The sequence below is a fragment of the Quercus robur genome, chromosome 12 (genome assembly GCF_932294415.1).
Source record: "Quercus robur chromosome 12, dhQueRobu3.1, whole genome shotgun sequence".
In the NCBI taxonomy this organism is placed as follows: domain Eukaryota; kingdom Viridiplantae; phylum Streptophyta; class Magnoliopsida; order Fagales; family Fagaceae; genus Quercus; species Quercus robur.
Window position 1 is genome coordinate 33,067,491 of NC_065545.1, and position 18,131 is coordinate 33,085,621.

The following is an 18,131-nucleotide window of genomic DNA, read 5'->3' on the forward strand; positions in this document are numbered from 1 at the left end:
TCATATGTGATTTAAGCGCTTTCACCCTTGGAGCCTTTCTTCTAGAGGTAGACTGGGAGCCTTTCTTTTTTGGCCAGTCGCCCCAGCCCCCCCTCTTAGATTACTTATTTTTTCTTTTATACTAGTCTGCATTCACTTTCCTTCGTCCACGTGTAGAGTCGACATTTCCAAGACTGATACTTGTCCTGTCAATCCAAACCCAGAGTTGTTGGGAGTGGTTAAAAAAGTTAAAGGATAAGGCTCTGTTAGACGCAGAGATATGCATGGGAAGATGGTAAAGGCAGCCTTTCCTAGATATTTTAGATTTCCCTTCAAGCATGTCCCTTTACCGTTTTGCCCCTCTTCTTGGTGGATCTTTGGGTCAGCCGAGGACTGCACTGTCCTCGGCTGCTTCTCCGGGCCAATTGGGCCTTATTATTCTTGAGCTCGGGCCATGACCTTTTTCGGCTTAGGCCTTTGAACTCTCCATCAGCAAGTGGGCCTGGCCCATCAATTATTGGACCCCACAATTACATATTTTGAAAATCTAACAATTAAATTGCGTGTTCTTTACGTTCTTAATATACATATCAAATTTTGTATTAATCGGATATTATTTACTATATAATTCATAAACTTATATTTTATGCATAATTTTAAACTATAAAAACTTACAATTTAAAAAATTTATTGATAACATAGCTATTGATCTTCAATTTTCTAGAAATTTTGCAAACATGAAGTATATAAGAAGAAGATGTAATCTAATGGTGGACTTGTCAAAATTCACCTCTAATAAAAAGATATTGAGTAAAGTTGTTATAGTCTTAGGTTATAACAAATTTTATAACTAAACTTTATCCATTTAATAATGGTATATTAGTATTTATTACCCACTTTTTACACCCATTTACATTCATGCGGAAAAAACTACTAAAATTGTAACTTGAAATTTTGACTTATTTTTTTACTTTAATAGCTTTTTCACTGTTGGCTGCATCCTTTGCCAGCTGATATATGTTTTTTTGCTATTTCCAAGTCGTTTTGTGATCCACTTATTTTGCTGAAATTGAAATTTTTTCACTGAAAGTAATATAAATAAAGATAAAAGTTATTTATATAGTGAAACTTATAAATAGTATCAAAAAGTAAATTAAAACTTATAAATAATAGTAAAAATAAACTAAATAGTAAAATAAGGTTGAAAATTTCATGCAAGCGAAACGCACATTTTAATCAACCTCTCAAAAACGAGAAATCTTTTTTCTGTGTCCAAAACCATTCCCCCGCGCCTTAGTGGTATTGAGCGTAAAGGTGCGGATAACGCTATGTTTACAATTACAAAGCTATGCAACAATCTCTCTTAAAGAGTGTCCAAAAGTGCCTACAAAAACAAAAACATTCCCAACTACTTCTAACAAAATTCATTAGTACACATTTTGACTCATGGAACAATCTCATTTTGGCACTAGCCCAAGGTAGCTCCAACACAGAGTTGGCCTTATATGAGGCCTCTTGTGAGCTCAACTATGGCACCAAACCAAATGCTTATGCTCTGGTTCACCTTGTCCGAGCTTCTACGAACCTGGGCTACTACTCTTATGGCCACCAGCTCCATAGCTACATTCTACGATCTGGGTTTGTTTCCAATGTCTTTGTCTCCGCTGCCCTTGTCAGATTATACGTAAAAGATTCATTGAGTGACGCCCACAAATTGTTCGCTGAAATTCCTCAACCAAGTGTGGTTTCTTGGAATACTTTGATTTCTGGATACGTTCACTCTGGGCGGTTTAGTAAGGCATTGGATTTGTTTGTTCAGCTGGAAAGGTCTGACATTTTTGCAGACTCGTTTACATTTACGGCTGCTTTAGCTGCTTGTGGCCAGTTGTGTTTGTTGCAACTAGGCAAGTCAATTCACACCAAGATAGTGAAATTTGGTGTACAATGCAGCATTTTTGTTGGCAATTGCTTGATTGATATGTATGGGAAATGTGGAGATATTGATAGTGCAATCCTTGTGTTTAACAAGATGAAAGACAAGGATACTATTTCTTGGAATTCAGTTATAGCAGCAAGTGCTAGAAATGGATTGCTAGTTCAAGCATTTGGCTTTTTGCAGCAGATGCCTAACCCTGACACAATCTCATACAATGAACTGATAAACGGTTTGGCTCATTTTGGTGACATAGAAGATGCCATTCATATTATGTCAACCATGCCAAGTCCAAATTCATCTTCCTGGAATTCAATAATAACAGGTTATGTAAACCGAGATAGAGCACGAGAAGCTCTGAACTTTTTCTGTAGAATGCACTCAAAGGACATAGAAATGGATCAGTTCACATTTTCAAGCATCTTAAGTGGAATTGCTGGTCTATCAGCTTTAACATGGGGGATGCTGATTCATTGTTGTACAATAAAATGCGGTTTGGGTAAATCCATAGTTGTGGGAAGCGCTTTAGTTGACGTGTACTCCAAATGTGGAAGAGTAAAGAATGCTGAGTTGATGTTTCAGTCGCTACCCATAAAGAACTTGGTAACATGGAATGCAATGATATCTGGCTTTGCACTAAATGGTGATTCTACAAAAGTGATCCAACTCTTTGAGCAGCTAAAAATGGAGAGGGATGTGAAACCGGATGGGATCACATTTCTTAATGTTTTATCTGCATGTTCACATAACCAAGTGTCATTAGAAACTGCTACCCAATACTTTGAATCAATGATGGAGGATTATGGGATTGAACCAATTGCTGAGCATTGTTGTTCTATGATCCGGCTTATGGGACAAAGGGGGGAGGTGTGGAGAGCAGAGAGGATGATCTTTGAGCTGGGTTTTGGGTCATGTGGATTGGTCTGGAGGGCTTTGCTTGGTGCTTGTGGGGCTTGTGGGAATCTGAAGCTTGCAAGGACTGCAGCTTCAATGGTTTTAAAGTTGGAAGGTGATGATGATTATGTATATGTTATGCTATCTAATATTTATGCACTTTATGGAAAATGGGGACATGCAAGGGAAGTCAGGGAGTCAATGAGGAAGAAACAGGTGAGAAAAGAAGCTGGTCGTAGTTGGATTGTGGTGGATAATGTTAATGCAAATCTTTCCTTCTTGCGATGATAACTTTAACAATGTTTATGCAACTTCATGTTATTTCAAGACTGACATCAAAGATCACCACCTAGCTTTTGGACTGGCATTTGTTTGCCTTAAGGATCCAAAGCATGCCCAAGACATCGGCAAGTAAAAACCATAGCAACTAGGAAAAAATAATGTTCTCTAGGCAACCGAGGGTGTTGTAGAATTTATAGGTTTACTAGCCAGTTTAGCATAATATAAATAAACATTGAACGGACAATTTTATTGTCATGGTGGTGGTCTCTAAAATGTCACCTTGTATACCAAGCTCTAAATCAACAAGGAATAGAAAGACTTACTAGACCATAAGCGCATGAAATAAATACCAGTCTGTTCAGACAGACAAAGAATACATTGAAGCAGAGATGAAAGGAGTCCACCTCCCTATCAAAGCCCACTTATCACAAACCATCAATTCCAGCTCTTCTCTGGAGATGCTGACCAAAATGTCACCTTGGATTTGGCAGACCAAGGTCTAAATAAACAAGGAATAGAAAGACTATTTTTTTGGATGAATAAGAATTTATTCAACTAAATGAGAAAAAAAAAATAAAAATACAACAGATACATCACAAGCAGCAAAAGCTGCAAACCACAGAGCAACTAAACACTACGTTCTATCCTGATCAATCAGACAACAACAACAACAGAGCATGTAATTCTCAAAATACAACACAACACACCGCATTTTGAATCGATTTTTTAACCTTCGTCCTAGCTGCCATCCTTGCTCTTACATCAACTATGGTAGATTTCAGCAACTCCACTTCATTTCTAGCTCTTCCATCCTGAATTCTTGCATTCTTATCCATCCAAACAAGATAAATGGTTGCTGCTCAAGACATCTTGCATACTGTAAGCTCTTCATCCTTACTGCCGATATGCCTAAAAAAAAACAAAATAAACACTTCCTCAGCACTTTCAACTTCTCTTTCTAAAAGAGCATTCAAAGACGAATGGTCTCTTGTTTCCAATCCACTCCTGTAGAAGATACATGTAACCCCATTTAACTAACCTTTCTCTTCTTGTTAGCCAATCCTACATAGTCAACCAAGAAATGAAAGAATGTTTAGGAATATGGCCAGTAAAACATTTGCTTTTCACCATGCAACATTTAATAGCCTCCCAAATTTGAATGCTTATCAGGTGCAGTAGGAAGCCAGATAACTTCATATTAAATACGCCTGATCTGTACTTCATATTTCTTGCTTTGGATTAATACGAATTCTTATGATCTTGTTGGAGGCTAGAACCAACTTCCAATTATGAATGACACTCAAAAGGTTAGCTATCATGGTGCTAGAAGCATATAAATATCCATGCCCAAGGTTCTGGTAGGGTGGCTCTTTTGGATGTCAATTATCATGACTCAGATAAAACTTTGAATCACCCTTGCCTATTATAAACTACATCAGAGCTCTAACTGCATCCCTCAAACGAAGCAGCTTTCTTCATGCCCACGAGCTCTCTTGATATAGAAACCACCCAAAAACTTCTTCTAAATGGAACCACCAACTTGATCAAACAGGAAACTCTATTCCAATCCCCATTTTTAAACCCAACCTACCCTCCTGCTTTGAAATAGTTGATACCTCCCAAGCAACTCAATCAAGCCCCAACTGCCTTCTCAGCTTTCCTAATCTACAAGTATTGATTAAATCTTTGTTCAACCAATTTGATAACTCTTTTTGGCAAAATTAATAAGCCAGCCCAGTACACTTGAATACTGTTAAGACTCTCTTAATCGCATGCTGCATACAAAAGACAGCACCTTAGCATAATTAGCATATACACTTCAATACACTTGAACTAGTACTTTCTTCTTACTATAACATGATTTTCTGTTCTACTTCTTTTTTTTTTATTTGGCTGAACTATTATTATCTCCCTATCAAGATATGTGTATTTCCCAGCATGTTATAGAACAAAACAGCCATCATTTTATTTTATTTTTTAAATGCAATGTTGTCAATTCCATTGCCTTGAATATCATATAAACATTCAATAGTATTTCTAGCAGCTTTCATCTTCACTATTCGGAAAATATGCAGTATTCCAGTCTCATAGATTTAGCCAATCATTCCTTTATTTCTGCTTCATGTAAGACTTAATAGATCATAAGAAATATTAACTAATGCTCTAAGGGTATTGATTTAGAAAATATTTTTAGAAACTTTTTATGTGAAAAAAAAAATAAAATAAAAAGGATTTGGGAGACAGCTTTCTATATTTCCCATCAAAATTGTATTAAAACTTTCCTAAATAGTCTATTACCAAAAGTCTTAAAAGGCACCCATTAACAGGACCCATAGATCATAATTCATAATCACATGTGAGCTTGTTCGGATGGACTAACAAAAATAAGTAAAGATGAAGAACCCACTTGGCCACCTCCTTGGTACAGTGCACGTCTAAAGATCCATCAATTCCATCTGGGAACATTTTCCCCTATCATATGATCCATTTGGTGCATTTTGCTTTTCTTAATTTATCTTGCTCCCATAAAAACGGAAAAAAGAAATGTGACCTTTTTTATAAAAAAATATATTGGTATCTGCCTTCATTTTTTTTTTTTTTTTTTTAATATGATATAGTGGGGAATACCGCAAAGGATGTCTTTTTTTTTTTTTTTTTTTGGCTAAACACAAAGGATGTCTTATTTGAATACACGGTAATGGCTGATAAATTTCTTGGAAAACTAAGCACTGGGAACAATAGAAGTTCACTTACATTAACATCAAATATCATCACGCTGGCTTAGGACCGTATTTCTTGGCTTTGGGGATCCAAAGGAATTGCAACAAGTTTGCAAGTAAAAAGCAAGAACCAGGACAGAAGAATACAAAATGATGCAGACAGGGAAAGCAAGGGTGTGTCATCTGGAGATACAGACTTGACAATTAAACATAATGAATAGCTACAGAACAAATATCTCTGTGCTGGGAAGAATCAAATTCAGTTTCACCGCTTTAAGGCTCAAGCAGTATCCTTTAAAATAACTGAACCTTGAAAACAAAAACTACAAAATCTTGCTGAAAGATTTTCCATTCCTGTGTAGACAAGCTCTCGTTGTGGTGGACTGCTATATAGTCACCTTGGAACCGACTGACCAAGCTCTAAACCAACAAAGAATAAAAAAAGACATCATAAGAAACATACCAGTAAAACCACATGATTTAAGTGGAAAATAACAGAGATGGTAGCATTCAGATCTCATCCAAGTGAAGATTCCTATGTGCTCTCATATGTAATAATTCTGCAAATATTGTAAATGATGTGCGTTTAGAGAAGAAACAGCTAAATTAGCCCCCAGATTCCCCTGTAATCAAGAATGACAAGCGACTCGTATCTTCTAGTGTAGTTTATCACATTGTTTTAATTTCAATAAATCGGAGCATAGATGACGGGGCCCACCTCCAAATACGGCACACACGTCTCACGTACCATCAATTCCATCTGAGAAAAGGAGCAGCTATGTTACCACAGAATTCTTAGTCACTTGTAAATGATTCACTCTATGTGAAACAAATTCAAGCCAAAACACCTAGATTTGGAATATCATTGGATTATACACTCTATTTACTGATCTTGCAATGTCAACTCTAATTTCTTCAACTTGTTATGATTTCCAATTTATTGGATCTTTTCATGGTAACTATTGATTTTGGTTTCCTTGCATCGCTTCATTAAAAAGCTATAGGCAATGGTTTACTAAAATATGTCTGGTGTAACAAGATAGGATTATAGGACACACTGTTAGTCTGTAACTTCCACCAAAAATCTGGATGCCTAATTCTGAACTTACCATATTTCAAAAATATAAAAACTATTGTGGATGGGAGCAATAGAAAAGCTAATAAAGAACATGGTGAATTCAGTGAAGTACCCGCCAAAAAGTCAAGAGCAGCTTTTCACCAGAATGTATCCTCTATTTATTAGTACTGGGTAGGAAAACCTATTTAAACTTAGCAAAGTGAAGAGCAATTTTTCTCCAGAACATATCCTCTACCTATTGGTACTTGGTAGGAAAACCTATTTCAACTTAGCAAAACAAATAATATTTAATCTAATGCAGATGAAAAAACAACATTTAGGCTGTGAGACTATGGTAGAGGTAGCTGATAACTCACAAGATGTTCTAGTGGAAGCTGTTTACTATAAGATATCGGAATAAAAGCTGTGCTGGCTTAAAAGATAAAATGGAATGAGTGAAGCACAAAAGCGAATAGAATATTATGGACAAGAAAAGGCTAGGTGCTGGCATCAAAGAACTGAATGAGTGAAGCACAAGAGCAAAGAGAATAAAAACAATAATAATGGCATCAATACTGAACATCATGTATGTACGATCTGTATGGGAGATTTTCTTGCAAATTTTTCTTTTTATGCCAGCCCTCATGCTCGCTCTGTATTTGGCAATGCTTTAGGAATTATTACACTGCAAAATGTTTGCTCAAGAAACCTACTTCTGGCAAGAATTTAAGCTTCATTTTCCATAGGAAACATTGTGCCTTGGAAAAGAAAATTATCACTCACACTATGTCTGCAAGTTTTAAAAGAAAGGAAAGGAAGGATACTTATCCATATGGAAAGGAAAGGAATGAAAAGGATAGACAGCGATCCTCTTCTTGTTTGGTTCTTCATGATGGAAAGTTGGGAAAAGGATCATCCATTCCGTGGTTAAGGAGAGATTAGGAAATGAAAGGAAAAAGTATATTTTGATTTATACCATTAAACCTTTTGTGTAAATAATTTGTGTTGGGAGTATTTTCATGAATAAAGAAAATTTTCTTTCCCACTCAAATCCATTTGTTTTGAGTGGAAAGAAAATCCTTAAAAAGGAGGTTCAATTTCCTTGCAAATCCCAACCTCTCCCTACTTAAGACTACCAAAAGGAGAAAATACAATTCCTACATTATTTTCCATCCATTTTCTTTTCTTCCCATCTAAATCCTTTCTCCCAAATTTATTGCAAGGTTTCAGGAGAGACTATATAGTATACTACTAAATAAGTTTCACAAAAAGTTAAAACTTTTTTCCAGGAAAATTACAGACAAATAAGATGGATTTTTAAGCAGCATGCATTAGCAATATAGGGAGGGCATCCATGTACGCATCAGGGAAGCCATGCAGGTTAGATTTTACGAAGTGATGTGAGCAAAGGAAATAATTGACACCATATTTAGAATAATTATTTATTAACTTATTTTTCTAGGTATTATACTCACACACTTGAGGGGACTTGAAACCCTAGCCTGAGTCTCTGACCTACCACCCTATAATTATGGGGGGGTGGAGATGCCGAGATGCCATTTGAACTAAAGGCTATTTGCTACAGTACACAACTGCTAGTGAGCAGTAAGCAAATGAAGCAAGGACTGATAATCATATAAACTGATTGAACAGTGTTTTGCGTCTCATAATATGAACAGTGTTTTGCTACACAGATAAGTCTGTCCTTGCACTGGACACTACAAGGTAACGTGATTGATTGGTTCATATAAATTCTCACATAATACATGGTTAGTAGATGAGTAGAAGCTGAACACTACTCATACAAATTTTAAAGGTACAATCCAACTGAACAAACTGCAAAACTACTTTACCCATTGAGAAAATCAAAATTGACTACCAAGAATAAATAATCCAAAAGGTAATAAGAAACTGACACATCAGAAGAAAATGCCTAAATTTAAAAAAAAAAAAAAAAAAAAAAAAAAAAAAAAAAACATTAACTTGTATATGTTACAATCAAGGGCCACTTCCCCCATATAACATTTTGCGAGTATCAATACAATTCAAATATCAAAATTCCAGATAAACCTGAAACACGAGTCTCTATCCTTGTATAACTAAAGTACTAAACAGTCTTAATGCTACTAAGAGAGCACTCATTTTCATACTTGATTATTGGCAGGTCCTGCAAATTCCCAATTTATTTCTTTCAACCACAGTCAAGTTATGTGCCTGCAGGAACCAAATACTCCAGTCAGATAGCGTTTAAGATCCTCCACCAAATCACTTCCACTCCCAAACCATTGCCCCAATTAATTCCACTCACGAAATAGACTCACTCAAATCAAGAGCATACAACAAAAATCTAATAACTATGCTGCCTCGATATCTCTCCCACCCTACTCCTAAATTAATCCGAAAAGTTCGTTATCCTAACACAACAATGACACTAAAACTTACAATGTACTAAATTACCCGTCACTTTAACCCGCAAGCATATTAGATTTTAATTTTAAACATGTTGGTCTTTCAATTTCCATTATATTGTTTTATAACTCGAAGCAAACAATGGGAAATCAACAACCGAAAAGTAGGCGAGCAATTTAAAGTGAGAGAGCAAGAAAATTAGTAGGGGAAAGCAAGCAAAATCTACTCACAGTTAAAAAGAAAGGGAAAAAATTTGTTATATTAGAGGCCTGGAGAGGTGCAGCAGAGTGTACCCTGTGAAAGCGCTCGGCAACTCCTCGATGTTGTGCTCAGGCACGACGTCATTCTCGCCGTCGCCACCGTACTGTGAAGTGGCAACAGTGACTGTACGCCTCCTAATTCCACTGGAATTCTGCCAATATCATCATATTTATTAGTAATGTTGAAAAACAATACATAGATTTGAAGAGAGAAAGAGAGTCTGTATTTACCGGGAGAGTGAGAATCGGCGAAGAGGAATGGAAGTGGAGGCGGAAGTGGCGGATTTGGTGAAGCTTGGAGACGTACGGACGTTGGATCTGATGGCGGATTTGATGGACGATAGGGATGTTCTGCTCACGAATCTGTTGCAAGCTGAAGCCATTATTGAATTATTGAACAGAACGGAAATGATGATGTGAAAAATGATTCGAAGGAGAAGGAAGTTTGGGTTTCACGGCGGCAAGGTTTAGGGTTTAGGGTTTAGGGTTTTAGGCAACAGAATTACAGAACCGAGTCCAACTATATCGCCTCTGACTTGTACAAGGCTTAATTCGGGTTTGGAGCTTGGACCCGCTAGTTTTTTTTTTTAGAATAATTATCATTTTTTAATGTTTATAATTAATCTCTTGAACCTTTTAAATTGATATTAAATTATTACTTCAATTCCTACATTTTCTGTATAAATTTTTTCCCAAAATTTACAATTAACTCCCTGAATTTTAAAAAATTTACTATAATTTTGGCCTACTTGAGTTTGTTTTATTTAAAAGCAAACAGCATCTTAACATCATTTAGGAATAGTTAACGGAACTTGATGGGAGTCCAGATTGACATTAATTTAATAATGATGGGTTTAACAACAAGTTTTGTAATTTAAGGGATCAAAATGGTAACTACACTACGGTTAGAACAAATAAAATGTACAGAGTTCTAACAATCATTTATTTTTATTTTTATTTTTTATAAGTTTTAACTATCCTTTATAAATTTAGAAAAAATGATTTTTTTTTTAAGAATAAAAAAAAGTGATTAATTTATTTTTGCAATTTAAAGGATCAAAATCAAATAAACCCTATATTTGAGGACAAAAATTGCAATTTACCCATTTGTTTCCTTTTTTTTGTTGTGGAATGCTCTCTATTTTTTGGTTTTTTTTTTTTTTTAAGTGAAAGTTCATATTACTTAGTTTCTTATATTATTTTTACCTTTTTAATTTAAAAAAGTAAAAAATTATGTCTTTCTTTTTTATAATTCCTAGTGTGGGAGGTTGGAACACAACTGTCCCGTAGACTTTGGGCTGAAGAAGAAAGACCGAAGAGACACTCTCGAAATAAGGACTCAGCCCAAATCCAAACACAAAAAAGCCCAAGTCCAAAAAAAGATAGACCATCTAGACCAACTATTGAGGTAATCTAAGGAACAAGTTTATCTCAGGATATGATAGCCTAACCGAGAAATAATCAACGAATTCACCAAGGACGCAACTTCGGTTCCCATCCCCGAGGAACACGAAGAAGATAACGCAGAACCCAACGTAATAGTCATCTCCGCATTAATTGTGTGTTCCTACCTAATGTCAACCTCATTAAATGCTGAATGATTAGCTTGAACTGTAGAGATATCTCAAAAGTCTACCTTAATGATCAAGAAATGATAGAAAAAGTGTCTGATGGAATAGGTATCTCCACAAATCTAGTTAAGAGATATACAGCTAGAAAGGAAGAACGGAGGAGGATAAAAGGAGGAGATAGCCAACAAGAAATAAGATCTAGAGAAAAATCAGAAAAGAAAAACAAGAGAGAGAAAAAGGGATAACAAGAACTTGTATTTTCTTTTGATTCATTCATTGTACCTCAGGAAACAATTTTTCTCAATCAAAGTGTTTATTTTTTATTATCTTTGCCTTCAATCATCTATCCAATCTTCCCATTGTGGAAGTTTATCAATTTTTACCTAGAAATTACTTGTATTGATCAAACTGTTCTTCATAGCTGGTGTTTTTGACCCCTACACCTTGTATAAAATAAAAGATATTTTTTTCAAGATTTTTTACCTTTTTAATTTAAAAAAGTAAAAAATTACGTCTTTCTTTTTTATAATTCCTAGTATAAAATAGAAGATATTTTTTTTCAAAAATTTATATTTTCATATTCTCTATTAAAATTATTTTAAACCAAAACATTTAATGAAAAGAAAGTACATATATACTTTTTGTGTTTTTTGGAAAATGAAAGGGATGGTTTTGTTGTTTTCAAGACCTTGATATTATTATAATGCTAACTAAAATACGATATATGTTTTTTTTTAAATTTTGGTTGAAAGTATGATGAGATGAAGAAATAAAGAGGAACTGGGCCCTCTAGCTGATATTGGCAAGGCATTCTGAGTTGTGTATTAACTTCATTCCTTTTTCTTTTTTTTGTTTGATGAGTTAACTTCATTCCTTACGTCAATGTTGTATTGCACTAGTTCCTTGTCTTATTATAAAGTTTAGTTTAATGATTAGTAAAGTTGACTTCATAGATTAATGGCATTATAGTTTTGGTTACATGTCCTTGCTTTAAAAAATAGAGATTTATTATTTATCTACTTTGCTATGAAACTATCATGATGTTAACTATTCTATCATTTTTTATGTTTTCACTTTATACTTCACCAATCACAACTTGTCATCTATTATATATAACTAGTGTGTAGCTCTGTACATATGCATAAATACAATTAAAAACAATCACAATTTTTTTTTTTTTTTTTTGTTAGAAGAGATTCAAATTATACATAGTATTAGCTTACATTTTTTTTAAACTATACATTTCTAAATATGTAATGGTTTCTCATTATATGTGTGTGTGTGTGTGTGTGTGTGTGTGTAATTTAGAATTTAATTGGATTTAGACTCTCTTCGGTTTTTTCACCTAATAATTCATTTGCTACAAAAATTAAATAAATAAATAGACACGTGGTGGAAAATTGGACTCCAATTGAAATCCAATTTAGAATCTAATTGGATTAGACTCTTCGATTTTTACACTCAATAATTCACTTGGCACAAAATTAAAAACTAAATAGGACACATGGCGCAAAATTGAGAATTCAATTAAAATCTAATTGGATTTTCTCTGAGTTTTGGCTATTAATATATATAAATGATGATGCACAAAATCGTTAGTGAGTCTCTTGTCCACACGCATAATGACTGAAGATACCTAAAGAACAAAAGGTGAAGAACCTACAAAGAGCATTTGTTAAATGTCGGCCAAAGACCCTCTGAAGGTTAAGTCAGTAACAGAAGAATCTCCAATAACTCTAAAAGTATGAGAGCTAGGAAATTTCACATACCTTGGAGAAGAATAGGCTTGACACTTATATAGTGGTGTAGGATTGAGTAAGATCCCACGAATGTAGGATCTTCCCTTGTAAGGAAGATACGAAGTTAATGTTCTGAGATCTTTAGGCTTAATTTCCCATATTTAGAGGATATGATTATGTAGAAGGATCTTTGGGCATAGTGCGCAAGTTCTTTCCATGTGGGGATGCAGGAGTGGAGAACAAGTAAATGGTGCGGAACTAAGTACAACGATTGTCAGCATGGAGATGATTGTCATGACACGGGGTGGTTTGATGAGTCCTTGTCAACGTGGGGCTTGTGGCATGGGAGACATGAAAATCTCTTGAGAGACCGATGATGCTAGTGACCTTTGATGGAGCACAGAATTGCCTTGTTAATATGTTCCTCGTTGATGCCGATGGACGAACTTGGTTACCTGCTAAGAACAAAAGGAGTAAGAGTGGAAAACATTGGGATGGTGCCAGCCAAAGGCCCTCAGATGTTTAAGTTAGAAAATCCCTTTTGTCTCAACTAAAGAATCTAGATAATGTGTAGTGATATCAGGTGTTCATGAGATTTCTTACTTAAGCTAGTTGGCTTTATATAGCCTAGCTTTGTAATGTGCTTGTCCGTTGCATTTGAGTGGATTGTGGCATTGATGGCAATGAATTCCCTCTAATAATAGGAGTCTGTAATGTCCAGGCAACTCATCAAGGCTATTGTAACAATCCTTCTACCGTTGCCCATTATTAGCTGGTTTAATGGAGTTATCTCTGCCTTCAATGCGTCTATCATTGTCTTCCATAATGACGATCATAATGTGTCTACGGTTGTCCATGTTAACCGACGACCATTTATTCACATATTTGTCAGTTGCCCCCCTATTCCATTGTCGTCTAGGTAATGGACGAGAACTGGAATATGATCAGAGGTGACGGTTTGCAATTTTTCGATTCCCGAAGTCCTTTTGTCGCAATAAATATGACTTAACCTCTTTGCCAGATGACGAACACGTGTCCCTGTTTTATTTGCAGTGTGCAAAATTTTCTCTGGTTTTGGCGAGCCTTAATTTCAATTTTCCCTTTTTTAGAAAAAAACTGTTTCCTCTCCCTTTGTCTTATTTTTTCTGCGCCTGAAGCTTTAAGAGGATTTTCAAATTTCAAACTTTTTCCTAGTAAGGTCCCTCTTCTTCATGCTTACTTGATGGTTGATTTTGATTTCGTTAGACAGGAGTGCCCATCTATTTCCTTTTTCTTTGCCAGATTAGGAGTCTTTCTTGAGTATTCTTCTAGTCGGCATCCTCAAGTAAGTTTGTTTGTGTCTCGTTTTACTGCACTTAAACCCGTTTTACTCTCCCTTTATCCTTTGATTCACCATTCCTTGATTAAACACCATTTAGAGATGACCACCGTAGAATATAGGGAAGATGACGTTAGGTCTAGTGAGTTAGAGACAAGCCTATCGTCAAATGTTGAATCCTTATGTAAGGAGGTTGACATGGCTGTGTCGAAATTGCCCTCGTCTTCCTCTTCAACTCCTTTGCATGCCCTTTTTGAATTTTGTTCCCTGAAAGAGAAGCACTTGGAGGGGTTTAAAAAGAGATTTCAATTTCCTAAAGGTACCACCCTTCACTTGCCCCGTTCTGACAAAAAAGCTTGTAATTTTGCCCATGGAGAAGTGTGCTTTTATGAAGTTTTTTTTTTCTGTGTGGCCTTCGTTTCCTCGTCCATCCATTCATGATGCAACTTCTTTATAACTTCCAGATTGCCCTTGGCCAACTCGTCCTTAATGCTTGGAGGACGATCATAAGTTGTATGTCAATTTGGGTGTCTGCCTGCAAATGAGATATGATAATGTTGAACGAGTTTATGTTTTTATACCGTCCTAAACCTTCCACCCATTATGGGTATTTCGAGCTTTTACCCTGGGATAGAAAATCTAGGGTCGTCTTTGGGTTTCCTTCCTTTTTTCATGACTGGAAGTCACGATATTTTTTCATCTCTGCAACTGGTAGAGAAACCATGTCTGACGACCTCTGAGGTGAAGTCCCAAGATTATTGCGGAAATGGGAAGTTCCAACACTTGGTATGTACTTTCATCGTTTTTCTTAATTTCTTCATCTAATCGTTACATGTATAATTATCTCCTGATCTCTGTAGTTTTTTATCGTTCGAAGATAGAGAACCAACATTGTGAAAAAGTTCGAGCTGCCCTTGCTTTTACCCGAAAGATTAAGGATTTTGACGATTTGGTCAACCCTCGTCGCTTGTTTGACTATTGCCTTGGGCCCAAGCCTTCGGATTACGTGTTGGAAAAAATTCGCAGAGAAGAAAAGAGTAAGTTCGTCTCTATAAGTCTTTTTGTCATTTTGTATGATCACCCACTCCTTTTTTTGTATTATTAACAAAACTGGCTACTAGATATAGTAAGGAAAAATATGCTCACATCAAAGGGATGAAGAATGAACCTTTGTCTCAACTTGCTATCGATTCAAAGAAACAAAAACTTAATGACGAGAAAGGTGATACCGTAGTTCCCCTGCTGGTTCAAACTATCCCGTCTTCTCTGACTCCATCTCTTGAAGTTACAGCTTTCACTCCCCCCCATCACTTGCTCGAAGGGAAAGGGCAAGGTTGGGAAGAGCATTTGGGATAACCCAGCTACAGCTCTTAGACGGGCTCATAACGTTGTTACTGATGACGAGCTCAAGGGTTTGGCATTCGTTCCTTCCCATGAGCTAGTTAGTCATCATATCCACAAGTTGGTTCAGGTACGCTTTTTATATCGACCTTACTATGACTATCCATCTTTCTTGTTGTAACCTTCTCCCTTGTTCTTTGTAGGACCTTAGGGAGTCTTTGCGTTTAACGATGGATTACCTTGGTGTTGAAGAGAAAGTCGTGGTAACCAATTCCAAGCTGGAGTCTGTTGAAGCAAAAAGCTCAAGATTGAGGAAAGACCTGATCGCTGCTATGGATGAGACGAACAAATTAAGCGAATGAGAAGATTAAGGAACTTAAAGAAGCCTTGCGAGTGGAGAAAATGCTAGTCATCCAGAAAGATGAGAAGATCCAGGCTGCTCTTTTGAGAGCCAACGTTGAGTGAGAGAAGGTCATCCAACAGTTCACGCAATCTAAACAATTTTCTAATCTCCAGTTCATTCAGTATTTCAAGGGCTTTGAACTTCTACGAAGGTGAACAATGAAACATCATAGTCTTGCCGTGGATTTTTTCGACGATGAAACATCATAGTCTTGCCATGGATTTTTCGAACCTTGATTTTGAAACTATAGATACAGAAATTCTTGCTAACGAGGCTAAAGAGCAAGAGGAAGCAACTGCTACTGGAGGGACTAATGCCGCTATTACTGAAGGGACGGACTTGGGCCACAGGGATGAGATTGTTGCTCCTTCTACTTAGTAAAATTTACCTTGTTTTCTGAACACTGGTTGCCTCTTTGTTTTAAGGCCTCTTTAACTTTACTTAAGAACAATGGTTACCTCTTTGTTTTGAGGTTTTATGTTGCTTTAGTACTTTTCTTCTAAACATTTGATTTAGTTGAGCTTTTTGTCTATCAGTGACTTCTCACATGACTAAGGTCTTTTTGTAGGAAGACTCCTTTGAGCTTGATGATCCTATGCTTGAGAATTTCGTGCCTTGAACTTGTCTGGATTGAGTTGTTGAGTTTTTGATAAACTCAACTTTGAACTTTTTTTTTTTTTTTTTTTTTTACGAAGTTTTTCTTTTCTCATTATTGGTAGATCTAAACTCATCATTGGTAGACGGAGTTTTTACCATGAACTTTGTGATTTAAACTTGTCTTTGGTAGACTGAGTTTTTACCATGAACTTTATGATTTAAACTCGTCATTGGTAGACTGAGTATTTACCACGAATTTTATGATTTAAACTCGTTGCTAGTAGACGAAGTTTTTACCATGAATTTTATGATTTAAACTTGTCACTGGTAGACAAAGTTTTTACCACGAATTTTATGATATAAACTTGTCATTGGTAGACTGAGTTTTTACCACGAATTTTATGGTCTAGAGACTTTCACCAATATGCTTGCTTTGGATGGCCTGTTAATTTACTTGCAGATTGTGGACTTAGTCTTTAAAAAGAGATGGCTTAATGATGCCTTATTTTCTTTTATTCACCCTTGCTTATGAAAGTATTACAAAGGCAGAACTTTAACAAAAACAAATGCTAACTCAATAGAGAAAAAAATGCCAAAAATAGGGAATGCTTGCAAGTGAAATAAATTCTTGCTTATTTGTCAGTGAGTAAAACGAGGTATTCCAGATGTTGAAATTTATTGACGCTAGTACTTTTACTGATAATACTTCTTGAGATGCTTCACATTCCATGGACAAGGTAGGGCCTTTCCATCGAGGTCTTCTAGGTAATAACTTCCTCTTCTGGAGTAGCAGACGATCTTGTATAGACCTTCCCAATTAGGACCCAGCTTCTCCTCTGCTGGGTCTTTGGTAGTGTGTGAGACTTTTCGTAATACCATATCTCCATGATTAAACCTTCTTAGCTTCACCCTTTGATTGTGGTACTTCGTCATTCTCTAACGGTACAGAGCCATCCTTTAAGCTGCATCATCCATGACCTCAGATAAATAATCTAGAGCAAGCTTCAACTCCTCATCGTTGTTATTGTCATCGTAATGCGTCCGTCTAATGCTTAACATCCCAACTTCGACGGGGATCACTGATTTAGTCCCAAATGCTAGCTTGAACAGTGTTTCTCATGTTGGTGTCCTTGTCGTTGTCCTGTAAGCCCACAGGACTCTTGGAAGCTCTTTAGGCCATGCTTCCTTTGCCCCCTCAAGTTGAGCTTTGATCAGTTTGAGCAAAGTTCGATTTGTGACCTCCGTCTAGCCATTAGCTTGTGGGTGTCCAGGGGAGGAATAATGGTTCTTTATCCCCAACTTTCTACAGAAATCCCTAAATTTGTTGTTGTCAAACCGTCGTCCGTTATCAAAGATAATCACCCTTGGGATTCCAAATTGACAAACGATGTTCTTCCAGAAAAAATGTTGTATTTTGGCCTCTATGATTACTGCTAAAGGTTCTGCTTGCACCCATTTTATAAAATAATCAATAACAACAATCAAGAACTTAACTTATTTCTTACCTTGTGGTAGTGGGCCAACAATGTCAATTCCCCATGTTAAGAAAGGCCATGGGGAGGAGATATTCATCAGGTGCTCTACCAGAATATGTTGCACATTTCCAAACTGCTAGCACTTGTCACATC

The 18,131-nt window shown here is 36.2% G+C and overlaps 2 protein-coding genes across 14 annotated transcripts; one reads left to right on the forward strand and one right to left on the reverse strand.

Annotated features, from left to right (window-relative positions):
- The first annotated feature begins 1,219 nt into the window (after positions 1–1,219).
- On the forward strand, positions 1,220–3,332 carry LOC126709980 (putative pentatricopeptide repeat-containing protein At5g47460). The gene has a single exon (XM_050410361.1). The coding sequence runs from the start codon at positions 1,328–1,330 to the stop codon at positions 3,092–3,094; it is 1,767 nt and encodes a 588-aa protein (XP_050266318.1). The 5' UTR covers positions 1,220–1,327; the 3' UTR covers positions 3,095–3,332.
- Positions 3,333–5,818: 2,486 nt separating this feature from the next.
- On the reverse strand, positions 5,819–10,097 carry LOC126709617 (protein NONRESPONDING TO OXYLIPINS 2, mitochondrial). Of its 13 annotated transcripts, none has more exons than XR_007649445.1 (5): positions 9,766–10,095; positions 9,568–9,686; positions 9,016–9,079; positions 6,527–6,568; positions 5,819–6,228 (listed from the first exon to the last, which is right to left on the reverse strand). XR_007649445.1 is itself a non-coding variant. In XM_050409922.1 (4 exons), exons 1-3 carry the CDS (start codon positions 9,915–9,917, stop codon positions 6,549–6,551), a joined length of 291 nt encoding a protein of 96 aa, XP_050265879.1. In that variant the 5' UTR covers positions 9,918–10,096; the 3' UTR covers positions 5,819–6,228; positions 6,527–6,548. The 13 variants fall into 13 exon arrangements, 6 of the variants coding, with proteins under 6 accessions (XP_050265879.1, XP_050265877.1, XP_050265876.1 ...); XR_007649440.1 differs by having other exon boundaries at positions 9,505–9,686; positions 9,766–10,094; XR_007649441.1 differs by lacking the exon at positions 5,819–6,228 and adding an exon at positions 6,236–6,368 and having other exon boundaries at positions 9,505–9,686; positions 9,766–10,094.
- Between the last annotated feature and the right edge of the window lie 8,034 nt (positions 10,098–18,131).